Genomic DNA, 27,318 nt, shown 5'->3' with positions numbered 1-27,318 from the left:
AATCACTAAGGAAGTGGTACTCGGTAAAATAATGGGACTCAAGGCGGATAAATCACCTGGACCTGATGGCTTACATCCTAGGGTCTTGAGGGAAGTGGCGGTAGGGATTGTGGATGCTTTGGTAATAATTTTCCAAAACTCCCTGGACTCAGCAAAAGTCCTGCCAGACTGGAAAACTGCTAATGCAACTCCCTTATTTAAAAGCGGCAGTAGACAGAAGGCTGGAAACTATAGACCAGTTAGCCTAACATCTGTGGTAGGTAAAATTTTGGAGTCCATTATTAAGGAGACAGTAACAGGACATTTGGATAATCATAATTTAATAGGACAAAGTCAGCATGGTTTTATGAAGGGGAAGTCATGTATGACAAATTTGCTGGAGTTCTTTGAGGAAGTAACATATAGGGTGGATAAAGGGGAACCAGTGGACGTATTGTATTTAGACTTCCAAAAGGCATTTGACAAGGTGCCACACAAAAGATTATTGCTTAAGATAAAAAATCACGGGATTGGGGGTAATATTCTGGCATGAATAGAGGATTGGCTATCTAACAGAAGGCAGAGAGTTGGGATAAATGGTTCATTCTCAGACTGGCAATCAGTAGCTAGTGGTGTTCCGCAGGGGTCAGTGATGGGTCCCCAACTCTTTACAATCTATATTAACGATTTGGAGGAGGGGACCGAGTGTAACATATCAAAGTTTGCAGATGATACTAAGATGGGAGGGAATGTAGTGAGTGAGGAGGACATACAAAACCTGCAAGGGGACATAGACAGGCAGAGATTTGGCAGATGGAATACAATACTGGACAGTGTGAGGTTATGCACTTTGGCAGGAAAAATCGTAGAGCAAGTTATTATGTTAATGGGAAGAAACTGGATAGTACTGAAGTACAAAGAGATCTGGGGGTCCTGGTGCACGAAACTCAAAAGGTTAGTATGCAGGTGCAGCAAGTGATTAAGAAGGCCAATGGAATGTTGGCTTTCATTGCTAGGGGGATAGAATATAAAAATAGGGAGGTATTGCTTCAGTTGTACAAGGTATTGGTGAGACCGCAACTGGAATACTGCATACAGTTTTGGTGTCCAGACTTAAGAAAGGACATACTTGCTCTCGAGTCAGTACAAAGAAGGTTCACTCGGTTAATCCCGGGGATGAGGGGATGGACATATGAGGAGAGGTTGAGTAGATTGGGACTCTACTCATTGGAGTTCAGAAGAATGAGAGGTGATCTTATTGAAACATATAAGATTGTGAAGGGTTTGGATCGGGTGGATGCGGGGAGGATGTTCCCGATGATGGGTGAAACTAGAACTAGGGGGCATAGACATAGAATAAAGGGGCTGCTCTTTCAAAACTGAGATGAGGAGGAACTACTTCACTCAGAGGGTGGTAGGTCCATGGAATATGCTGCCCCAAAAAGCTGCAGAAGCTACATCATTACATAAATTTTAAACAGAAATAGACAGTTTCCTAGAAGTAAAGGGAATTAAAGGTTACGGGGAGCAGGCAGGAATTTGGACTTGAGTCTAGGTTCGGATCGGATATGGCCCTGTGCGTAGCGGAGCGGGCCCAGGGGCCGTGTAGCCTGATCCTGCTCCTATTTTGTGTGTCTAATTCTGTTAGATTCGGGAGATGGTTCTGTGATAGTAGATTGGCGGTTAGGATCAGATCAGCCATGATCATATTGAATGGTGGAGCAGGCTCGAGGGGACGATAGGCCTACTCCTGCTCCTATTTCTTATGTTCTTATGAGTACCTGTCCGCTTTTGGTTCATAGTGGGGTAGGACCTTGGGTGCTTGGGCCTTATGTGGTCTTGACTGCACTAAATAATCCACGCATGTCGTGGTTGTCGGCTAGCTGCTGGATCTTCTGCGATTTCTCCACCCACCATCTGTTCTTTATGTCGCCAGTTTTTTGTTGGACCTCGGCCTTCAGGCGTCTGTAGAGCTGCTTTCTTGCTCTCGAGTTCTGTTGCTGTTTCCAGACCAGGAATGCCTTGCGTTTGTGGCTTCTTAGCTCTTACATCTCCTTGTCATTCTCGTCGAACCACTCTTGGTGTTTCGTGGTCGAGTGACCGGGTGTTTCTTCACAGGTGCTGATTATGGAGGCCTTGAGTGCAGACCAGGCGCTGAGGACACTCTGTGTCTCTGAGTCACTGGGAGTCGTCAATTTGGTGGTGAGGCACAGACTGTATAGGACTTTCTTAGCAGAGCCTTTCAGTGCTCCAATGTTGATTTTCCTATGGCGCTGCTTCTGTTGCCGCCGCTGTTTTGGGTCCACATTGATGGAGATGACAGAGCAGATTAGGTGGTGGTCTGCCTAGTAGTCATCAGCTCTTGTCATGGCACGGTGATGCACATGTACTTGCGGTTCTTGCTCGGATAATGACGTAAACCAGCAGATGCCAGTGCTTGGAGCGAGGTTGTTGCCAGGAAGCCTTGTACTTGTCTCTCTGATGGAACTTGGTGTTTGTTATGACAAGGCCATGTTCTAAGCCTTTCATCAGCAGGAGGGTACCGTTGGAGTTGTCTTTCGCTGCCCCATCTCTGCCGATCATATCTCCCCAGAGGTCTGTGACCTTTTCTTTCTCTGCCGTTAAAGTCGCCAAGGACGATTAGCTTGTCGCCCATTGGGACTCAGGACAGGGATTGTTCGAGGCTGGAGTAGAATTCCTCTTTTGTCGCATCTGTGGCTTCCAGTTTTGGGGTGTACGCACTGATGACCATAGCGCACTGGCTCTCGGCTAGTGTGTGCCATAGAGTGATGAGGTGTGCGTTAATTGCACAAGAGTTGTCTCTGAGAAGTTCAACTAACTCATTTTTAATGGCGAAGCCTACCCCATGGAGACGGCATTCTTCTTCAGGTTTGCCTTTCTAGAAGAAGGTATAACCATCGCCTTGCTGCTTGAGCTGTCCTCCCGCTGCCCGCCAGGTCTCGCTTAGGGTGGCAATGTCTATGTCAAAACGTTTGAGCACCCGGGCAACGATCGCAGTACGGTGTTCTGGTCTCTCACTTTTGAGGTTGTCCATGAGTGTCCTGACTTTCCAGTTCCTGAACTTCATTTTAAAGGGTGGAAGATTCCGGTGCGTGAATTATTTTAATGAGAATTGGTCGTTGCACACAAGCTACCACACGGGCAAGACAGAGCAAGGTCTTAGCCAACAGCAAGGGGATCCAAGAGGATTGGAGACCAGGCTCTGCTACATCGGCACACACACACAACCAAACTCCGACTGTCTTCCTCCCTCTTTCCCACACGTCCTCTTTCCCTTGGTTTCATAGGCATCAGTGTGGTACTCCTGACGCCACTACTGGTCCACGCTGCACAACTCCTGGGCCTCGACCTCGCTGCTGGGTTCGTTCATGCTCCTGGGCCTCGTCCTCGCTCCTGGGTCCCGACCTCTCTCCTAGACCCCCTCCTAGCCCCGGGCATCGTCCTCGCTCCAGGGCCTCGACCTCAGTCCCGTGAATGTGTCCCGCATTGTCTCCTTCCAGTGAGTGTGTCCTGTGGTGTCTCCTTCCAGTGATTGGGTCCTGTGGTGTCTCCTTCTAGTGGCTGTGTCCCGCAGTGTGTCTCTTTCCAGTGACTGTGTACCACGGTGTCTCTTTCTAGTCGCTGTGTCCTGCAGTGTGTCTTCTTCCAACGAGTTTGGCCCGCTGTGTCTCCTTCCAGTGAGTGTGTCCCGTGGTGTGTCTCCTTCCAGTGTGTGTGTCCCGTGGTGTCTCCTTCCAGTGAGTGTGTCCCGTTGTGTGTCTCCTTCCAGTGATGGTGTCCCGTTGTGTGTCTCCTTCCAGTGAGTGTGTCCTGCAGTGTCTCCTTATAGTGAATGTGTCCCGCGGTGCCTCCATCTAGCTAGTGTGTCCCGCGGCGTATCTACTTCCAGTGAGTGTGTCTCGCGGTGTCTCCTCCCAGTGACTGTGTCCCGTAGCGTGTCTCCTTCCAATAAGTGTGTCCCACGGTGACTCCTTCCATTAAGTGTGTCCCGCAATGTCTCCTTCTAGTGAGTTTATCCCGCCATGTGACTTCTTCCAGTGATGGTATCCCATGGTGTCTCCTACTGGTGAATATGTCCCACAGCATATCTCCTTTCAATGGGAGTGACACGCGGTGTCTCCTTCTAGTGAGTGTGTCCTGCGGTGTGTTTACTTCCAGTGAGTGTGTCCCTCGGTGTCTCCTCTTAGTTTAGATATTATAACTGTTATGAATAGGTGCATTGCACGTATTCCAAATTTAACTTACATGTAACCGTGTTACTGATAAATATTAGCAATTAAACTGTATCTTAAGCATGGTGCTTAAAATGCAAATTCGTTTAATGGTACTATTTTAGTCCACACGAATATTTGTGCACCACAACAAGTTAATAAACTTGAACAACTTTATTTTTATATTGTTGCAAACCTACAATTAAGATATCCTATGAACGATGTCTATTCTAGTTAAACTCAAGTGTAACGTATTCCATTTCAAAGTAAGATACCACGTCAATTCGAGTATTTCAAGTGGTAAAGATGCTTCTGGCAAACTAGCCTAGAGAGACACACACATGCACCCCCCAATAACGGACTTCACACAAACACGACTCTTCATTCAGAATTAAGGAATCGCCGCCTCACCAGAACCATGCATGCGCACCTGACCTTGCGGCAGCTGCAGCATGCAACCTCAGCAGGCAGGCTTCCCTCGGCTCCCTGTGGAGAACTTCAGAGATCGGATGGTGGGCTTGTGAATGTCAGGAACTCAAGGAGGAAAGGTCAGAAGCATGGGCGGGAGGTGGTTTCGATTCAGTAATCCGGGGAGAGAAGGGGAGGAATTCGGCCGGAGAGAATGTCAGGAACATGTTGGGGGGCTGAAGTTCAGGTAAACTGGGAGATGGTCAGCAGATCACAGTGGTTGGGAAGGTCAAGAATTTGATGGGAGGAGCACTGTGAGAACAGTGAGGGTGGTGAAGAATTTGATCCAGGTCAAAAGATGGAGGATTAGAGCAAATAGGTGATACAAATGCGAAGATGAATCTTGTTCTCCCGCCCACAGTTCGGCCTGGATCACAATATGCATGTCCCACGAAGGCCGCTCATGCCCTTAAAGGAGCCGCGCACTGCAAAAATAGCGGGAACATTGATTGGCTTATGGTCCACCAACAAGTTGATTTTAAAATTCTCATACTCATGTTGAGTTCCATCCATGGCTTCAAACCTTCCTCTCTGAAATCGGCAGTGTGGACGATGTGAGAGCTCGTAACCCAGCAGGGAGAGCTCTGTCTGTTAATTGAACACAGTAGTGTTAGCACTGTCCGCTCTGCACCCGGACTGTCATAATGAATGGATCAATTAGACATTGCAAAGATGTTGAATACTCTGGCAGGCAGGATCTAATTACAAATTCCAGATAAACTGCTGGGTGTGTTTGTCCTCCCAGGTGACCAATCAGAAATATGGTCTTGTACTCCAATGGACCAATCAGAAATACAGACGACCTGATACTAAACCTGAGTTCCATTGATTTTTGCGAGCCAAGGGTATTAATGGATTGAGAACAACGTCGATTTTATTGAGTTAAGATACAGATAACCATGACCTCATTGAATGGAGGAACATGCACGAGATTCTGAAATGCCTACTCCAGTTACAAAATTGACGTTAAATCGCTGGAAACAGTCTTAACATCGAAGGAGGTCTTTCGAGCAACCGTTCCTCCGCTGAGTTAAAGGAAGAGCAAGACAATTAGTACCACTCCACTGCTATTTCTGGAGATCCATCATTTTGCAAACCTGGAAACCAAGGCTGATGGTTAGCCGAGTCTCTCCATGAATGCTAAAGCATTGCGATAGCTTTGAAATTCTATCAAGCTACATATTTCCAGATGGCGCAGTCTCTAAGGACACGTTTTCAACATCCCATGTGAATTCTCATAACGGGATGAATCTATCTATAACTATTGGTGGTATCTTCAGCTTTTGGATCTAGTTTAAAACGGATAATATGCAATATCGTTAGGTTTATCTCTGAGTCACTATCGCCCATCTTAAATGATCGGCAAGTGCTAAATTTACCCAAAGTTTGTGCTGGCACAGTTCACTCACTATTAAAAGGCTACAGTCAAGGGGATACATGAACAAATCCAATTTCCGTTTGAGCAAGAGACTTGCGGCAACATGGGAAGGAATTTCGAGCGGATATCGGCTAATTTTGCGGACAAGTTTAGGCTGGTTAAGTTCACAATCCAACTTGCTAACCCTCTTCTTCATTCATTTAGATGTTAAATGGTTTTACTTTATTTTTTAGCCACCTGCTTGATCTTGGCGGTATGGGGAAATAATGCGCATAAATTTGTCAAGTGGTGGATATTGATTCGGCCGCCACAGTAGACGGCCCCTGCAACATTACTATCAATAAAGGGAGAGATTGCTTTTATTAGCTGACAAATTAAGTTCAGTTAAATCACAGCAGGATCCCAGTTAAGTGAGGAACGTCAAGAGGAAGCTTCGGTGCCGACATTGAGAAAGGAGGGAAAAGCAAAAACACCGAGACTTATAAGGAGGGAGTGAAGCATGGGATGTCAAAAAGTAAATAAGATGAAGTGGGCAGGAATCTGGAGGGAGCAGAGTATGGAAGGGAAGCTAATTGTGAGTGAAGTTGGCGTTGATCATCTGGGAGTGGGATTGAAAAGACAAACGGGATAAGGAGGAGCGTGGTTTATTGCATAAAACCTGAGTGGTGAAAAAGTTGTTGAAGCTTGAATGGAGTGACTGAATAACCGTGCAGGTAGTAAGGGCTAATGTGGCCTCTGATTCGAAAGGATGCTACTTTCTGTATTCCGGTTCAGGCAATAACTAACAATGAGGATTCCCAATAAGTACCTGACACAGCAAATTGATTTAAATATGATTCATATCTGCAACATTAATTCTTTATTTTAGAGTGTTTATCTGCAATGTATTTTAACGATCGTCTTCAGCTTCCACCCATTCCTCTCAATTACACTATTCCCGTTATTGTATTGCAAACTTGCATTCGCTGTTAACAGGATCGGCGTTGTTTGTTGTGATAACATTTCAATTTGTATATTTCAAACACGGATATTTATTCATAAGTAGTAGGGATATCGAATGAACAAGGTTTAGCCGTCTGAACAGTTCGTAAAAATGCTGCTAAAACCGCGGATTTAAATATAATAGTATATTTAGTCACAAAATAAAAATGTACAACTAAACCACGAAAGATTGATACATTTACAAGTGTCACTGAAGAGACATCATTTTAATAGCCGATTTCAGAACCGATTGCGTTTAATTCAGTTTTTAAATCAATGGTTCATAGATTTCAACCAGCAGGTATATAATAATGTTAATTTGAATTAGTGGGTCTTTAGTGGGGAATCTGGAGCAAGCGCATATCTCTAAAAGTACATCCTACTCTTGTAGGAATATAACTTGGGAAAATGCAGCTTCTGCCTTTAAGCAGACCAATCTTATAGTATTGTTTCGATTTCAATTATAACTGGAAAATCCCAAACGAGTCAGAACCCAAAAGAAGAACTAAATGGCGATATCTGAATAAGTATTGGCTCGAATATATTACAGTGTTCATTGTTGTGTGACAATAATGCTAACCTTTGAACTAATAGATGGAAATAAGTGCAGAGTAAACTCAGCCACAATTCGCATTCGTTTCTGATAAACCTCCAGCCGGAAACTTATAAACCCGTTTTTTAGGCAAAGTGTAGAAATGCACAAGATTGCGATTATCTGACAAAGAGAAACTGTAAAAACAGCAGAGGATATTAAAAAGTAAACTGAAAATTGCGGTACACAAACGATAAATGGAAGTTAATGCACCTACATAGGAATCGACAGATCCCTAAGTAAAGTACTGAGGTCCAGTTAGTCCTATAATAAAACGAAGTTTAATGTAAACTGAAGGATAAACAATGGCATGCAGGAGAAACAATCAACAGGTCTTTTCTTAATGCTGGCTTCGAGGTCTGAACTGGGAAACTCCCAGTCTGACGTCATGACGTCATCACGTTTCCCGCCGTTCGGGCCGTCAAGGGACCAACGGGATGACGTCATCGCGCTGTTTCTGGGTCTTACTCAGAATGGGCTATTTACATACAATAAACAAACCTAGGTGCTGTAGCACTCTGTTAAAGGCAGTTATATAGTTATACAGGAGTCCCTTGGTGGCTTTGCCACATGTGCCCCCCCAGAAGTGTCTTTAACCTCAAAAGTCAATCGCAGAGGAGGTCAGACAAGCCTGTTCGAACAACTCCAATATTCCCGGAAACTCCAACCGCCATCGTAGATGCGAAACTGACCTCGGGGTCGTCCTTCTGTTCACGCAGTCGGTGCTGTTGCTTTCTTGGTGCATTTGGCACGAAACTACATGGAGGACGGCAGCATCTGGCTTTTGGACCAAAACGGGAGTGGCAGTAGCAGAGACCGGATGGTGGAGGTGCCGAGGCAGGGTTCTTCGGGGCGGGATGCTTCGAGGTGGCGCAGTGCTGCTGCATCATCGCATGAATGGTGCCGGCTTCAGCCGCGAACGCTACACCTTACGTAGCCTCCAACCTGGTGAGGGCTGCTTGCACCTGCTCGGGGAGCTGGCTCAGGAACAGCTCCCGAAACAGAAAACACTGCGGCTCTGAACCGAGGAGCATGAGCATCTGGCTCATCAACTCAGACGGCTTGGCATCGCCAAACCCGGGCAGCATGAGTAAACGTCGTGCACGCCCTGCTTTCGTGAGGCTGAAAAGCTGCATTAGTCGCGCCTTAACCGTATCATACTTGTTATCTACGGGTGGGGTCTCTAGCAGACTGATGATCCTCTAAGCCGGTGAGCTGTCCAGTGCAGAGACCAAGTAAAGACAACAGGTCTGATCCAGCACGATGTTCTGAAGCTGGAACTGAGCCTCCGCTTGGATGAACCAGGAGGCCGCCTGTTGTTCCCAAAATTGAGGGAGCTTCAAGGTCGCTGCAATAACATCCATCATTTTGTTCTGCGCTTCCTCCGCGAAAATCGTCCGCGAAGCTTCGGGGTCACCAATGTAGGAATCGACAGATCCCTAACTGAAGTACTGAGGTTGAGTCAGTCCGATAATAAAATGAAGTTTAATGTAAACTAGAGAACAAACAATGGCATGCAGCAGAAACAATCAACAGGTATTTCTTAATGCTGGCTTCACAGAGGTCTGAACTGGGAACCTCCCAGTCTGACGTCAGAGCATCATCACGTTTCCCGCCTTTCGGGATGTCACGTGACCAACGCGTTGACGTCATCGCGCTGGTTCTGGGACTTACCCAGAATGGGCTATTTACATACTGTAAACAAACCTAGGTGCTGTAGCACTCTGTTAAAGGCAGTTATACAGTTATACAGGAGTCCCTTGGTGGCTTTGCCACACCTGCAGCTTTTCCAATTTGTTTAGATTGTTTGGACTGTCAAAGAATACTTGAATAACAACAGCTGGATACTTGTTCATTAATTTACAGTGATTGGCGATAAAGCAATAACGGAAGAACAATACATAATTCCCGTCGTATGTACAGGCATTGCTGCAACAGTGTTGGGAGCAGTAGCAGTCTTTGTAACTTATTGGTTGACAAACTGGAGAGATCATCGCGGAAAAGATTACACACAGAGAAGTAAGGAGAACAATGCTGGCTCTTGGCCAGGCAATAATAATGCAGGAAATACAAAGAGTGAAGAAGAGAGATACATAGTCGATGCCTCGCACTATGTTATTCCCTCCCTAAAGAACGCCACCTCAGTAGCCTTAAGGGTCCCCTTAAAAACCACTTTATGACTACAATTAATGTAAGTCTTCCTGAAATCTTACAATCTCTTTCTTCGGCAAGCATGTGCGTGTTCATGCCTCATTAAAACTTCCTTAAGTGCCTTGGAGTATTTTTTTCACATTAAAGGTGTTGTTGTTGTTGATGAGGTATTGCCTTTATTTAGTAGAGCTACCTCTCACCAATTACTCCAACATGATCCCCGCCCCGTGTCTTTGATGTTTTATGCTCGCTTACATTTAAATTTGGCTTTTGGCTTCACAATATTACGATTGCTCACAATTTCGTTTTCCTTGAAATAATAAAAGAAAATGGAAGCACGAATGAAGTTGCATTTAGTGTTTCATATTATTAATCTCTGTATATTATTTATTAGCTCTTCAGGCAAACATGTGAAAGTCACGACTATGTCTAATTGCTCCACAGCATCTGCTGATTCCAAAGAATTAAATCTAACCTGGAGTCTCAGATCAACGTCGGGAACAATTATACGTTATTTTTCTGGACTTGCACTTCCATATGAATATTTGCTGCTACTGTATCCATGCTTTTGTGTGATTTAGACTCGATTCCGCAAATGACCGTTTGGCGTACCCCGTTATAATCCCCAGCTTGTCCACAGCTGTATTGCTTGATTCAATAATTCACCCTCTGTTCCACTTATCCGTAAACGATTTGGTCACTGAAAAATATTCCGATCTTATTCAAAAACGGATATATTGAAAAATTGCCCCATTAAACTTTAACCAAATCTACGGCCCCGCCCACCTTATCCCTACAGTCTTAACATCCTTTCTGTTACACATCTCTCCCTCACTGTGGTCTTAAGTGTATCGGTTCTTCTGCTCCACACCCCAGGCAAAGACGTCAATCCCAATGACACTGTCCCTAAGGAACCCCATCTTTCTACTTATATCTTACTTTAGCCACCTTCGAATATTGCAAGGCCTGCGCCGTTCCTCCTAAATAAGCCAAAAAGAGATAGCGTTAATTTTTAATTCCTCGCTCTGAGGCGCCACTTGCAGTGTCACTGATTGCAAAGCTTTACTAAACGCTGTTGCTCTAGTAGTTAATTCTAATTATACATTGCTTCAAAGTAGCACAGTATTTTAGTCTGTACTCATTTTCAACTTGACTTTACATTCAGGTCCTGAAACCCGACCAATTCTGGAGAGCGGCCCGGATGTCCAGCTGCGGACAAGTATCGAGTGCTACCGGCAGAGACTAGAACATTCAATTGAAGAATTCGTGGAGGATGTTAGTCAGACGCTTTTTGATGTAAAGGTGCTTACTGAAACTGATCATGAGGTATGCAACATATATGGGTGAAACTTATAGTATTAAAAGAGTTATATGATCGGCTATTTTGATTAACTCTATTCCGAGCAACCTAACAATATAAGCAGTAGTCCATAGTGACGCTGAAAATCACTCCTATGCCCATGTAAAAAACATTTGAAGCGATCCTCTCAGATACCTCTTTGGTAAATTAATTTGCTGTATAATTTTCAATTAATGCAGAAATAATAAGAGAACAGCATCTTATGGTACAACTATGTTTGCTTCATGGCAGCGCCCTAGGCCCAACTATCGTTAAGTGATACTTCAATGGCCAGCCCACATAAGGTCACTATTGGGGCTGAACTCGAATGATTGCACAGTGTTCAGCTCCATTCCAAATTCCACCATAAATGAAGTAATCCATCCCTGTATGAAGCAATACCTGGCCAAATTCCAGGTTTGACCAGGTAAGTGGCAAGTAACTTTCGTGCAACACAAGTGCCAGGCAATGAGCATCTCCACCACGAGTGAATCTCATCACCTCCACTTTACAATTAAGGACATTACCATCGGCGAATCGGCAACTCTCAACACCCTGGAGGTCAGGACTAAAATCAAATCTGTGAATTCACAGCGAAACGTCTCGGTCTAAAGGGAATTGCAATGGCCGCATTTCTGCAGGGGATGGGTTTAGTCTAGTTTCTGAAAGCGCACATGGAGGGCGTTCTATCAATTGATCAATTACCCCAAATTGTTGGATTGCACGGGCCAAGCCAAGACGAATCGAAATGAATAAGTTAATAAGATACCTGTAGCAGAACAATCATCATCCTTCCTCAGCACAGCACCAGTGGAAACCCCGGAATAAATAAAACATTAATAGCGACATACTTCTAATTTTACGTGAAGAAATTAACTGATATTTAAAGCTAAAGTGTTGGAATTCAAGCTCTTGAGTTTCCGTCCATTCTCTATCAAAGCAGCCCTTTGTTTTCAGTGAACCATCTGATTGGTTTCAACCACAGTCGGTGGTGTGGATCTCTGGAGATTTCTAGTGAACGTATCCAAATCGGTTTGTCCAGCCCTCACCTCCTTCGCTCTTCACAGCATGGCTGCCTCTCTCTGCCTTTCCAACACCTTCCCTGCCACTATTTTTACATCGAACTAAACACTTCCTTAATTTCTAAACACTCACAATCTGCATTATCTCTCGCATCACCAATGACTCGCAAATATCATCCATTCTATGGTATATGCAGCCTACTGCCTCGATTCCTGGCCAGATCAGATCATGTACGTTCTTCGGTTCACTGCTCAGTGTCGTCAATAATACTAGCCTCTCCCCAGTCATCATCGTCTGACGTCAAGTCTGCCATAATTCCCCATTACTTTAAAACAATCTCAGGACACATCTATAATATCTATATGCTCGCTTTTCCAAATCACCTTCTACAATTAGCTCACACATGTATATACAAAGTATTCCGAATGTAGCTGCTTAGTTGAATGCGCAGCTTTTCTGGGGATAGGCTATAAATTATGATGTGCAGATATTAATAGCTATCTCGGTTATGTAAGGACAGAATTAGGAGCTAAATTGTCATTTTACTTAACATTAATGGGGCATAAAATTTTAAAGAAAACAGGGAAAAGTTATAATTAAAAGATTCAACAGCAGCAGGGATAGTCAGGACTGATATAAGGAATGCTTCGCAAAATTATTTCTATACGTTTGAGGTTACAGAATAATAAAGGAGCTATTACATTCCATTGAAAATTGGGAAATTGATTGACGTAGATAAATAGAGAAAAAATTGAGAAAGTGCAGCAAAAATAGTAAAAGAGAGATTGGTGACGTTAACTCTCCAAAGGACAGAATTAACAAAAGTGGGTGAGAAAGGGCATGATATTTGAAGCCTGTCCGGTACGTTGTTTAGATTACAACGGTTTTAGGTAAAAAGGAAGGAATGAATATTGGATCAATTTCTAGAAACGTGGAGGGACTATTTGATGATATAAGGGTAGGGGAACATCCAGGAAAATATGATGTCATTAGGATTCATATGAACTCTAATAGTTAACGTGACATTCAAAGCAATTACATTTTAAAAGAATAAAACAAATTTTAAGGAAACAAAAGTACTAGCCCAAATATATTGGCACGTTAATGATAAGAGGCCACGGAGAAGCAAGAAGAATCTGTCAAATAGGAGAAGGTTCCCATAGAAATTACACAAATTACAGGAGAACAAAAGATGTGCTGCACAAACGAGAATTGCTTCGCCGTGCATAGAAAATGAACTAAAAATGAAATTTTAAAATAATTCTGGTGTAGTAGGGCTGATTAAGTAAAACAAATCAAGGAAACATGCAGAATATAAAATGGAATCGAAACCGTTCAAAATATATGAAACGAATGGCTGGCAGGTGTCAGAAGTAGAGAGAATTATCATATTTCATAAACTTCTAAAAAAACTATTAATCAAAGGACATAGGAGTTTAGAGATGAAAACTGCAAGGTTCATATAGAGCATGATGGTGTGACAAATAAGCTTTTGCTGCTGTTGCGACAAATAAGGTGATACTTGGAATGAATGAAAGGCTCATTGAAGTAAATAGAATGAACATCGAACGCGATATAAAGTGGGCCACCGATGCGCTATCATCCCCATTACTGCTACTGGCCAACAATTTTACACAGAAATTTACGTTTTTCAAGTTCTGCAATTTAAGTTTCTGAAACCACGTTGTAAGCTTTCCAAAATATTACTTTTATTAACAACCAATCATGCATGTTTTTTCTCGAATGCTATTCCTGCCAAATTGACTTTCCCCCTTTTATTCAGAACTTTACCCTTTTCAATCTATCATCTGAGTAGTTAAGATGTTCCTTAAATAGCTGAACAATGCACCTCTCTGTCTCTGCAACTCTCTGTGATCCCTGTGCTTATCCATTTCTGGGCATTTGCTCCTCTCCGATTTTCTTCGCCTCATCATTGGCAGCAGAGACTTCAGCTGTCTCAGCTCTAAGCTCTGAAATCCCTTCGCTAATTCTCTCCTTTAAGAAGCTCCTTAAATCTGACCACTTTGAGCAAGCTTCTGGTCACACGATTGTAAGATTTTCTATTCATTCATCTCACAAAGAGAGGGAGAAAGTGAAACGAGGTTCACTATCTGATTATTGTGTTACTTGGCTCAAAATGATTTCATTTTTTAGACAATCAGAACCCTTGTTGAAAGACACTGCAGAAAAGATGCATCTCGATATATTTTCGATACTGTGCTGGAAAAGGGAGCTCGGGGGGAAAGACAAATCTGGAGCATATTTCATGAACTGCAGAACACCAAACGCCAACAGAAAGCGATTCTTTCAGAAATACATAACAGAGGTACTGGGTTAGAAAGTCATTTGGAAGGCATGTGGTGTCCAAATTTAACTTGCAAAAGATCGTGTTTACTGTTGGAGAAACAATGTTCACTATTTATCGCGTAAACCTGTGAGGATGAAATTGTACATGGGCAAACAGGTGAATGTCACGACTATGCCTAATTGCTCAACAGCATCTGCTGATTCCAACGAATTAAGTCTAACCTGGAGTCTCAGATCACCATCAGGACCAATTATACGTTATTTTTCTGGACTTGCACTTCCATATGAATATTTCCTGCTAATTTATCCATGCTTTTGTGTGATTTAGACTCGATTCCGCAAACGACCGTTTGGTGTCGCTCATTATAATCTCCAGCTTGTCCACAGCTCTATTGCTTGATTCAATAATTCACCCCATGTTCCACTTTTCCGTAAACCATTTGGCCACTGACAAATATTCCTATCTTATCCGAAACTGATATTATGAAAAATTGTCCTTAAACTTTAACCAAACCTACGGCCCCCCCACCTTATCCCTACAGTCTTAACATCTTTTCTGTTAGACACCTCTCCCTCGCTGTGGTCTCCACTGTATCGGTTCTGCTGCCCCACAACCAAGGCAAAGATGTCAATCTCAATGACACTTTCCCTAAGGGCCCCATCTTTCTACTTCTTACTTACTTTAGACACCTCCGAATTTTGCAAGGCCTGCATCGGTCCTCCTAAATAAGCCAAAAAGAGATAGCGTTAATATTTAATTGCTCGCTGTGAGGCGCTATATGCAGTGTCACTGATTGAAAAGCTTATCTAAAAGCTCTTGCTCTAGCAGTTAATTCAAATTAAACATTGCTTCAAAAGTAGCACAGTATGTTCGTCTGTTCTCATTTACAACTTGACTTTACATTCAGATACTGAAACCCAACCAATTCTGGAGAGCGACCCGGATATCCAGCTGCGGAGATTTATCGAGTGCTACAGGCAGAGGCTAGAACATTCAATTGAAGAATTCGTGGAGGATGTTAGTCAGACGCTTTTTGACGTAAAGATGTTTACTGAAACAGATCATGAGGTATGCAACATATATGGGTGAATCTTATAGTATTGAATGAGTTATATGATTGGCTACTTTGATTTACTCTATTCCGAGTAACCTAACCATATAAGCAGTAGTCCATCGTGACGCTGAAAATCAGACCGATGACCATGTAAATAAACATTTGAAGTACTCCTCTGAGATACCTCTGTGGTACATTAATTTGCTGTACAATTTTCAATTAATGCATTAAATAATAAGAGAACAGCATCTTATGGTACATCTATGATTGCTTCATGGCAGCGCCCTAGGCCCAACTATCGTTAAGTGATAATTCAATGACCAGCCCTTATAAGGTCATTCTTGGGGCTGAACTCTGATGATTGCACAGTGATCAGCTGCATTCCAAATTCCACCATAAATGACGTAATCCATCCCTGTATGAAGCAATATCTGGACGAAATTCATGTTTGACCAGATAAGTTGCAAGTAACGTTCGTGCAACTCAAGTGCCAGGCAATGACCATCTCCACCACGAGAGAGTCTCATCAACTCCCCTTTACAAATAAGGACATTACCAGCGGCGAATCGGGAACTCTCAACATCCTGGAGGTCAGGACTAAAACCAAATCTGTGAATTCACAGCAAAACGTCTCGGTCTAAAGGGAATTCCAGTGGCCGCATTTCTGCAGTGAATGGGTTTAGTCTAGTTTCTGAAAGCGCACATGCAGGGCGTCTATCAATTGATCAATTACCCCAAATTGTAGGATTGCACGGGCCTAGCCAAGACGAATCGAAATGAATAAGTTAATAAGATATCGCTAGCAGAACAATCATCATCCGTCCTCAGCACAGCAGCAGTGGAAACCCCGGAATAAAAAACATTTATAGTGACATACTTCTAATCCCACGTGAAGAAATTAACTGATATTTAAAAGCTAAAGTGTCGGAATTAAAGCCCTTGAGTTTCCGTCCATTCTCTATCAAAGCAGCCCTTTGTTTTCAGTCAACCATCTGATTGGTTTCAACCACTGCCGGTGGTGTGGATCTCTAGAGATTTCGAGTGAATGTATCCAAATTAGCGCATCCAGTCCTCACCTCCTTCGCTCTTCACAGCATGACTGCCTCTCTCTGCCTTTCCAACACCTTCCGTGCCACTATTTTTCATCGAACTAAACACTTCCTTAATTTCTAAACACTCACAATCTGCATTATCTCTCGTATCACCAATGACTCGCAAATATCATCCATTCTATGGTATATGCAGCCTACTGCCTCGATTCCTGGCCATGTATGTTCTTCGGTTCACTGCTCAGTGTAGTCAATAATACTAGCCTCTCCCCAGTCATCATCGTCTGACGTCAAGACTGCCATAATTCGCCATTACTTTAAAACAATCTCTGGACGCATCTATAATATCCATATGCTCGATTTGCGAATCACCTTCTACAATTACCTCACACATGGATATACAAAGCATTCCGAATATAGCTGCTTATTTAAATGCGCAGCTTTTCTGGGGATTGGCTATAAATTATGATGTACAGATTTTAATAGCTATCTCGCTTATGTAAGGACAGAATTAGGAGCTAAACTGTCATTTTGCTAAACATTAATGGGGCATAAAGTTTAAAGAAAACAGGGAAAAGGTATAATTAAAAGATTCAATTGCGGCAGGGAAAGTCAGGACTAATATAAGGAATGCTTCGCAAAATTAATCTATACGTTTAGGGATACAGAATAATAATGGAGCTCTTACAATCCATTGAAAATTGGGAAATGGATCGACGTAGATAAATAGAGAAAAAATGGAGAAAGTGCAGCAAAAACAGTAAAAGAGAGATTGGTGACGTTAACTCTCCAAAGGATAGAAGTAACATAAGTGTGTGAGAAAGGGCATGGTATTTGAAGCCTGTCTGGTACCTTGTTTAGGTTACTACGGTTTTAGGCAACAAGGAAGGAATGAATATTTGATCAATTTATAGAAACAGGGAGGGACTAGTAGATGATCTAAGGGTAGGGGAACATCCAGGAAAATATGATCTCGTTAGGAATCATACGAACTCTAATACTTAAAGTGACAATGGAAAAAAATTACATTTTACAAGAATAAAAATAATTTTAACGAAACTAAAGTACTAGACCAAATATATTGGCACGTTAATGAAAAAAAAAGGCCACGGAGAAGCAAGAAGAATCTGCCAAATAGGAGAAGATTGCCATAGAAATGACACAAATTTCAGGAGAATAAAAGATGAGCTGCACAAACGAGAATTGCTTGGTCGTGCATAGAAAATGAACTAAAAATGAAATTTTAAAATAAATATAGGGTAGTAGGGCGGATTAATTAAAACAAATCCAGGAAACATGCAGAATATAAAATGGAATCGAAATCGTTCAAGATATATGAAACGAATGAGTGGCAGGTGTCAGAAGTAGAGACAATTATCATATTTCATAAACTGCTAAAAAAACTATTAATCAAAGGACATAGCAGTTTAGAGATGAAAACTACATGGTTCATATAGAGCATGAAGGTGTGACGGATAAGCTTTTGCTGCTGTTGCGACCAATGAAGGTGTTACTTGGAATGAATGAAAGGCTCATTGAACTAAATAGATTGAACATCAGGTATAAAATGGGCCACCGATTCGCTATCAACCCCTTTCCTGCTACTGGCGAACAATTTCACAGAAATTTATGTTTTTCAATTTCTGCAATTTAAGTTTCTGAAACCACGTTGTGAGCTTTCAAAAATATTACTTTTATTAACAACCAATAATACTTGTTTTTTCTCGAATGCTTTTCCTGCCAAATTGACTTTCGCACATTTATTCAGAACTTTACCCTTTTCAATCTATCATCTGAGTAGTTAAGAGGTTCCTTAAATAGCTGAACATTTCACCTCTCTGTCTTTGCAACTCTCTGTGATCTCTGTGCTCATCCATTTCTGGGCATTTGCTCCTCTCCGATTTTCTTCGCCTCACCATTGGCTGCAGAGCCTTCAGCTGTCTCGGCCTTAAGCTCTGAAATCCCTTCGCTAATTCTCTCCTTTAAGAAGCTCCTTAAATCTGACCACTTTGAGCAAGCTTCTGGTCACACGATTGTGAGATTTTATATTCAATCATCTCACAAAGAGAGGGAGAAAGTTGAACAACGTTCATTATCTGATTATTGTGTTAGTTGGCTCAATATGATTTCATGTTTTAGACAATCAGAACCTTTGTTGAAAGACACTGCAGAAAAGATGCATCTCGATATATTTTCGATACTGTGCTGGAAAAGGGAGCTCGGGGGGAAAATCAAATCTGGAGCATATTTCATGAACTGCAGAACACCAAACGCCAACAGAAAGCAATTCTTTCAGAAATACATAACAGAGGGACTGGGTTAGAAAGTAATTTGGAAGGTATGTGGTGTCCAAATTTACCTTGCAAAAGATCGTGTTTACTGCTGGAGAAACAATGTTCACTATTTATCGCGAAAACCTTATTTTAACTTTGTCTGTGAGGATGAAGTTCTACATGGGCAAACATGTGAAAGTCACGACTATGTCTAATTGCTCAACACCATCTGCTGATTCCAACGAATTAAGTCTAACCTGGAGTCTCAGATCACCGTCAGGAACAATTATACGTTATTTTTCTGGAATTGCACTTCCATATGAATATTAGCTGCTACTTTATCCATGCTTTTGTTTATATTAGACTCGATTCCGCAAACGACCATTTGGCGTAGCTCATTATAATCTCCAGCTTTTCCACAGCTCTATTGCTTGATTCAATAATTCACCCGCTGTTCCACTTATCCGTAAACCATTTGGTCACTGACATATATTCCTATCTTATCCGAAACGGATATTATGAAAAATTGTCCTTAAACTTTAACCAAATCTACGGCCCCGCCCACCTTATCCCTACAGTCTTAACATCTTTTCTGTTAGACACCTCTCCCTCGCTGTGGTCTCCAGTGTATCGGTTCTCCTGCTCCGCACACCAGGCAAAGATGTCAATCTCAATGACACTGTCCCTAAGGGCCCCCATCTTTCTACTTCTTACTTACATTAGACACCTCCGAATATTGCAAGGCCTGCGTCGTTCCTCCTAAATAAGCCAAAAAGAGACAGCGTTAATTTTTAATTCCTCACTGTGTGGCGCCATTTGCAGTGTCACTGATTGAAAAGCTTTACTAAACGCTGTTGCTCGAGCAGTTAATTCAAATTATACTTTGCTTCAAAGGTAGCACCGTATTTTAGTCTGTTCTCATTTACAATCTGACTTTACATTCAGATACTGAACCCCTACCAATTCTGGAGAGCGACCCGGATGTCCAGCTGCGGAGATTTATCGAGTGCTACCGGCAGAGACTAGAACATTCAATTGAAGAATTCGTGGAGGATGTTAGTCAGACGCTTTATGATGTAAAGGTGCTAACTGAATCAGATCATGAGGTATGCAACATATATGCGTGAATCATATAGTATTAAATGAGTTATACGATTGGCTATTTTGATTAACTCTATTCCGAGCAACCTAACAATATAAGCAGTAGTCAATAGTGACGCGGGAAATCAGTCCTATGCCCATGTAAAAAACATTTAAAGTACTCCTCTGAGATACATCTGTGGTAAATTAATTTGCTGTATAATTTTCAATTAATGCATTAAATAATAAGCGAACAGCACCTTATGGTACATCTATGTTTGCTTCATGGCAGCGCCCTAGGCCCAACTATCGTTAAGTGATACTTCAATAGCCAGCCCTCATAAGGTCAGCATTGTGGCTGAACTCTGATGATTGCACAGCGTTCAGCTCCATTCCAAATTCCACCATAAATGAAGTAATCCATCCCTGTATGAAGAAATATCTGGACAAAATCCAGGTTTGACCAGATTAATGGCAAGTAAAGTTCGTGCAACTCAAGTGCCAGGCAATGAGCATCTCCACCACGAGAGAGTCTCATCACCTTCCCTTTACAATTAAGGACATTACCATCGGCGAATCAGCAACTCTCAACATCCTGGAGGTCAGGACTAAAAGCAAACCTGTGAATTCACGGCGAAACGTCTCGGTCTAACGGGAATTCCAATGGCCGCACTTCTGCAGGGGACGTGTTTAGTCTAGTTTCTGAAAGCGCACGTGAAGGGCGTTCTATCAATTGATCAATTACCCCAAATTGTAGGATTGCACGGGCCAAGCCGTGACGAATCGAAATGAATAAGTTAATAAGATACCTCTAGCAGAACAATCATCATCCGTCCTCAGCACAGCAGCAGTGGAAACCCGGAATAAATAAATCATTTATAGCGACATACTTCTAATCTCACGTGAAGAAATTAACTGATATTTAAAAGCTGAAGTGTCGGAATTCAAGCTCTTGAATTTCCGTCCATTCTCTATCAAAGCAGCCCTTTGTTTTCAGTGAACCATCTGATTGGTTTCAACCACAGCCGGTGGTGTGGATCTCTGGAGATTTCTAGTGAACGTATCCAAATCGGTTCGTCCAGTCCTCACCTCCTTCGCTCTTCACAGCATGGCTGCCTCTCTCTGCCTTTCCAACACCTTCCCTGCCACTATTTTTACATCGAACTAAACACTTCCTTAATTTCTAAACACTCACAACCTGCATTATCTCTCGTATCACCAATGACTCGCAAATATCATCCATTCTGTGGTATATGCAGCCTACTGCCTCGATTCCTGGCCAGATCAGATCATGTACGTTCTTCGGTTCACTGCTCAGTGTCGTCAATAATACTAGCCTCTCCCCAGTCATCATCGTCTGACGTCAAGTCTGCCATAATTCCCCATTACTTTAAAACAATCTCAGGACGCATCTATAATATCCATATGCTCGCTTTTCCAAATCACCTTCTACAATTAGCTCACACATGTATATACAAAGTATTCCGAATATAGCTGCTTAGTTGAATGCGCAGCTTTTCTGGGGATAGGCTATAAATTAAGATGTACAGATATTAATAGCTATCTCGCTTATGTAAGGACAGAATTAGGAGCTAAATTGTCATTTTACTTAACATTAATGGGGCCTAAAGTTTTAAAGAAAACAGGGAAAAGGTATAATTAAAAGATTCAACAGCAGCAGGGATAGTCAGGACTGATATAAGGAATGCTTCGCAAAATTATTTCTATACGTTTGAGGTTACAGAATAATAAAGGAGCTATTACATTCCATTGAAAATTGGGAAATTGATTGACGTAGATAAATAGAGAAAAAATTGAGAAAGTGCAGCAAAAACAGTAAAAGAGAGATTGGTGACGTTAACTCTCCAAAGGACAGAATTAACAAAAGTGGGTGAGAAAGGGCATGGTATTTGAAGCTTGTCCGGTACGTTGTTTAGATTACAACAGTTTTAGGCAACAAGGAAGGAATGAATATTGGATCAATTTCTAGAAACGGGGAGGGACTATTTGATGATATAAGGGTAGGGGAACGTCCAGGAAAATATGATGTCATTAGGATTCATACGAACTCTAATAGTAAACGTGACAATCAAAGCAATTACATTTTAAAAGAATAAAACAAATTTTAACGAAACAAAAGTACTAGCCCAAATATATTGGCACGTTAATGATAAGAGGCCACGGAGAAGCAAGAAGAATCTGCCAAATAGGAGAAGGTTCCCATAGAAAGTACACAAATTACAGGAGAATAAAAGATGTGCTGCACAAACGAGAATGGCTTCGTCGTGCATAGAAAATGAACTAAAAATGTAATTTTAAAATAATTATGGTGTAGTAGGGCTGATTAAGTAAAACAAATCAAGGAAACATGCAGAATATAAATTGCAATCGAAACCGTTCAAAATATATGAAACGAATGGCTGCAGGTGTCAGAAGTAGAGACAATTATCATATTTCATAAACTCCTAAAAAAACTATTAATCAAAGGACATAGGAGTTTAGAGATGAAAACTGCAAGGTTCATATAGAGCATGATGGTGTGACAAATAAGCTTTTGCTGCTGTTGCGACCAATGAAGGTGATACTTGGAATGAATGAAAGGCTCATTGAAGTAAATAGAATGAACATCGGACGCGATATAAAGTGGGCCACCGATGCGCTATCATCCCCTTTACTGCTACTGGCCAACAATTTTACACAGAAATTTACGTTTTTCAAGTTCTGCAATTTAAGTTTCTGAAACCACGTTGTAAGCTTTCCAAAATATTACTTTTATTAACAACCAATCATGCTTGTTTTTTCTCGAATGCTATTCCTGCCAAATTGACTTTCCCCCTTTTATTCAGAACTTTACCCTTTTCAATCTATCATCTGAGTAGTTAAGATGTTCCTTAAATAGCTGAACAATGCACCTCTCTGTCTCTGCAACTCTCTGTGATCCCTGTGCTTATCCATTTCTGGGCATTTGCTCCTCTCCGATTTTCTTCGCCTCATCATTGGCAGCAGAGACTTCAGCTGTCTCAGCTCTAAGCTCTGAAATCCCTTCGCTAATTCTCTCCTTTAAGAAGCTCCTTAAACCTGACCACTTTGAGCAAGCTTCTGGTCACACGATTGTAAGATTTTCTATTCATTCATCTCACAAAGAGAGGGAGAAAGAGAAACGAGGTTCACCATCTGATTATTGTGTTACTTGGCTCAAAATGATTTCATTTTTTAGACAATCAGAACCCTTGTTGAAAGCCACTGCAAAAAAGATGCATCTCGATATATTTTCGATACTGTGCTGGAAAAGGGAGCTCGGGGGGAAAGACAAATCTGGAGCATATTTCATGAACTGCAGAACACCAAACGCCAACAGAAAGCGATTCTTTCAGAAATACATAACAGAGGTACTGGGTTAGAAAGTAATTTGGAAGGCATGTGGTGTCCAAATTTAACTTGCAAAAGATCGTGTTTACTGTTGGAGAAACAATGTTCACTATTTATCGCGTAAACCTGTGAGGATGAAATTGTACATGTTCAAACACGTGAATGTCACGACTATGTCTAATTGCTCAACAGCATCTGCTGATTCCAACGAATTAAGTCTAACCTGGAGTTTCAGATCACCGTCAGGACCAATTATACGTTATTTTTCTGGGCTTGCACTTCCATATGAATATTTGCTGCTAATTTATCCATGCTTTTGTGTGATTTAGACTCGATTCCACAAATGACCATTTGGCGTAGCTCGTTATAATCTCCAGCTTGTCCACAGCTCTATTGCTTGAATCAATATTTCACCCTCTGTTCCACTTATCCATAAATCTTTTGGTCACGGACATATATTCCTATCTGATCCGAAACGGATATTATGAAAAATTGTCCTTAAAATTTAACCAAATCTACGGGCATGCCCACCTCATCCCTAAAGTCGTCGCATCTTTTCTGTTGGACACCTCTCCCTCGATGTGGTCTCCAGTGTATCGGTTCTTCTGCTCCACACCCCAGTCAAAGATGTCAATCTCAACGACACTGTCCCTAAGGGCCCCATCTTTCTAATTCTTACTTACATTAGAAACCTCCGAATATTGCAAGGCCTGCGTGGTTCCTGCTAAATAAGCAAAAAAGAGATAGCGTTGATTTTTAATTCCTCGCTGTGAGACGCCATATGCAGTGTGACTGATTGAAAAGCTTCACTAAAAGCTTTTGCTCTAACAGTTAATTCAAATTATACATTGCTTCAAATGTAGCACAGTATTTTAGTCTGTTCTCATTTACAACTTGACTTTACATTCAGATACTGAAACCCTACCAATTCTGGAGAGCGACCCGGACATCCAGCTGCGGAGATTTATCGAGTGCTACCGGCAGAGAGTAGAACATGCAATTGAAGAATTCGTGGAGGATGTTAGTCAGACGCTTTTTGATGTACAGGTGTTAACTGAAAGAGATCATGAGGTATGCAACATATATGGGTGAATCTTATAGTATTAAATGAGTTATATGATTGGCTATTTTGATTAACTTCATTCCGAGAAACCTATCAATATAAGCAGTAGTCCATAGTGACCCTGAAAATCAGTCCTATGCCCATGTAAAAAAACATTTGAAGAACTCCTCTGAGATACCTCTGTGGTAAATTAATTTTCTGTATAATTATCAATTAATGCACTAAATAATAACAGAACAGCATCTTATGGTACAACTATGTTTGCTTCATGGCAGCGCCCTAGGCCCAACTATCGTTAAGTGATACATCAAGGGCCAGCCCTCATAATGTCAGTATTGGGGCTGACCTCTGATGTTTGCACAGTGTTCAGCTCCATTCCAAATTCCACCATAAATGAAGTAATCCATCCCTGTATGAAGCAATACCTGGACAAAATCCAGGTTTGACCAGATAACTGGCAAGTAACGTTCGTGCAACTCAAGTGCCAGGCAATGACCATCTCCACCACGACAGAGTCTCATCACCTCCCCTTTACAATTAAGGACATTACCATCGGCGAATCGGCAACTCTCAACATCCTGGAGGTCAGGACTAAAACCAAATCTGTGAATTCACAGCGAAACGTCTCGGTCTAACGGGAATTCCAATGGCCGCACTTCTGCAGGGGATGGGTTTAGTCTAGTTTCTGAAAGCGCACATGGAGGGCGTTCTATCAATTGATCAATTACCCCAAATTGTAGGATTGCACGGGCCAAGCCATGACGAATCGAAATGAATAAGTTAATAAGATACCTCTAGCAGAACAATCATCATCCGTCCTCAGCACAGCAGCAGTGGAAACCCCGGAATAAAGAAAACATTTATAGCGACATACTTCTAATCTCACGTGAAGAAATTAACTGATCTTTAAAAGCTAACGTGTCGGAATTCATGCTCTTGAATTTCCGTCCATTCTCTATCAAAGCAGCCCTTTGTTTTCAGTGAACCATCTAATTGGTTTCAACCACAGCTGGTGGTGTGGATCGCTAGAGATTTCTAGTGAACGTATCCAAATCGGTTCGTCCAGTCCTCTCCTCCTTCGCTCTTCACAGCATGGCTGCCTCTCTCTGCCTTTCGAACACATTCCCTGCCACTATTTTTACAACGAACTAAACACTTCCTTAATTTCTAAACACTCACAATCTGCATTATCTCTCGTATCACCAATGACTCGCAACATTCATCCATTCTATGGTATATGCAACCTACCGCCTCGATTCCTCGGATGCTCAGATTATGTACATTCTTCGGTTCACTGCTCAGTGTCGTCAATAATACTAGCCTCTCCCCAGTCATCATCGTCTGACGTCAAGTCTGCCATAATTCCCCATTACTTTAAAACAACCTCTAGACGCATGTATAATATACATATGCTCGCTTTTCCAAATCACCTTCTACAATTACCTCACACATGTATTTACAAATTATTCCGAATATAGCTGCTTAGTTGAATGCGCAGCTTTTCTGGGGTTAGGCTATAAATTTAGATGTACAGATATTAATAGCTATCTCGCTTATGTAAGGACAGAATTAGGAGCTAAATTTTCATTTTAGTAAACATTAATGGGGCATAACGTTTTTAAAAAAGTGGGAAAAGTTATAATTAAAAGATTCAATTGCAGCAGGGAAAGTCAGGACTGATACAAGGAATGCTTCGCAAAATTAATCTATACGTTTGGGGTTACAGAATAATAAAGGAGCTATTACAATCCATTGAAAATTCAGAAATGGATCGACGTAGATAAATAGAGAAAAAATGGAGAAAGTGCAGCAAAAACAGTAAAAGAGAGGTTGGTGACGTTAAATATCCAAAGGATAGAAGTAACATAAGTGGGTGAGAACGGGCATGGTATTTGAACCCTATCCGGTACGTTGTTTAGATTACTATGGTTTTAGGCAACAAGGAAGGAATGAATATTGGATCAATTTCTAGAAACGGGGAGGGACTATTAGATGATCTAAGGGTAGGGGAACATCCAGGAAAATATGATCTCGTTAGGAATCATACAAACTCTAATAGTTAACGTGACAATCAAAGCAATTGAAATTTTGCAAGAATAAAACTAACTTTAACGAAACTAAAGTACTAGCCCAAATATATTGGCAAGTTAATGATAAGAAAAGGCCGCGGGGAAGCAAGAAGAATCTGCCAAATAGGAGGAGATTGCCATAGACATTACACAAATTTCAGGAGAATAAAAGAGGTGATTCACAAACCAGAATTGCTTGGTCGTACATAGCAAATGAACTAAATATGAAATTTTAAAATAAATATAGTGTAGTAGGGCTGATTAAGTAAAACAAATCAAGGAAACATGCAGAATATAAAATGGAATCTAAAACGTTCAAAATATATGAAACGAATGAGTGGCAGGTGTCAGAAGTAGAGACAATTATCATATTTTATAAACTCCTAAAAAAACTATTAATCAAAGGACATAGCAGTTTAGAGATGAAAACTACATGGTTCATATAGAGCATGAAGGTGTGACTGATAAGCTTCTGCTGCTGTTGCGACAAATGAAGGTGATACTTGGAATGAATGAAAGACTAATTGAAATAAATAGAATTACAGCGGACGCGGTATAAAGTGGGCCACTGATGTGCTATCAGCCCCTTTCCTGCTACTGGCCAACAATTTCACGCAGAAATTTATGTTTTTCAATTTCTGCAATTTAAATTTCTGAAACCACGTTGTGAGCTTTCCAAAATATTACTTTTATTAACAACCAATCATGCTTGGTTTTTCTCGAATGCTATTCCTGCAAAATTAACTTTCCCCCTTTTATTCAGAACTTTACCCTTTTGAATCTATCATCTGAGTAGTTAAGGGGTTCCTTAAATAGCTGAACAATGCATCTCTCTGTCTCTGCAACTCTCTGTGATCTCTGTGCTCATCCATTTCTGGGCATTTGCTCCTCTCCGATTTTCTTCGCTTCA

The 27,318-nt window shown here is 41.6% G+C and overlaps 1 protein-coding gene across 1 annotated transcript in view; it reads left to right on the top strand.

The window, feature by feature from the left end:
* Positions 1-8,523: 8,523 nt before the first annotated feature.
* LOC147092432 (uncharacterized) overlaps positions 8,524-27,318 on the top strand; it is a gene marked incomplete at its 3' end in the record, with an annotated part of 35,862 nt that continues 17,067 nt past the window's right edge. The window contains exons 1-9 of the mRNA XM_085975593.1: positions 8,524-8,578; positions 9,497-9,649; positions 10,947-11,107; positions 14,298-14,469; positions 15,359-15,519; positions 18,694-18,892; positions 19,773-19,933; positions 23,125-23,296; positions 24,187-24,347. Coding sequence (XP_085831719.1) covers positions 8,524-8,578; positions 9,497-9,649; positions 10,947-11,107; positions 14,298-14,469; positions 15,359-15,519; positions 18,694-18,892; positions 19,773-19,933; positions 23,125-23,296; positions 24,187-24,347 — 1,395 coding nt within the window. The remainder of the gene's footprint in view (positions 8,579-9,496; positions 9,650-10,946; positions 11,108-14,297; positions 14,470-15,358; positions 15,520-18,693; positions 18,893-19,772; positions 19,934-23,124; positions 23,297-24,186; positions 24,348-27,318) is intronic.

The sequence above is a fragment of the Somniosus microcephalus genome, unplaced genomic scaffold (assembly GCF_052327205.1).
Source record: "Somniosus microcephalus isolate GS21.2 unplaced genomic scaffold, FLI_Smic_1.0 unresolved_chr2, whole genome shotgun sequence".
NCBI lineage: Eukaryota > Metazoa > Chordata > Chondrichthyes > Squaliformes > Somniosidae > Somniosus > Somniosus microcephalus.
This window is presented reverse-complemented; position numbering and strand designations above follow the sequence as displayed.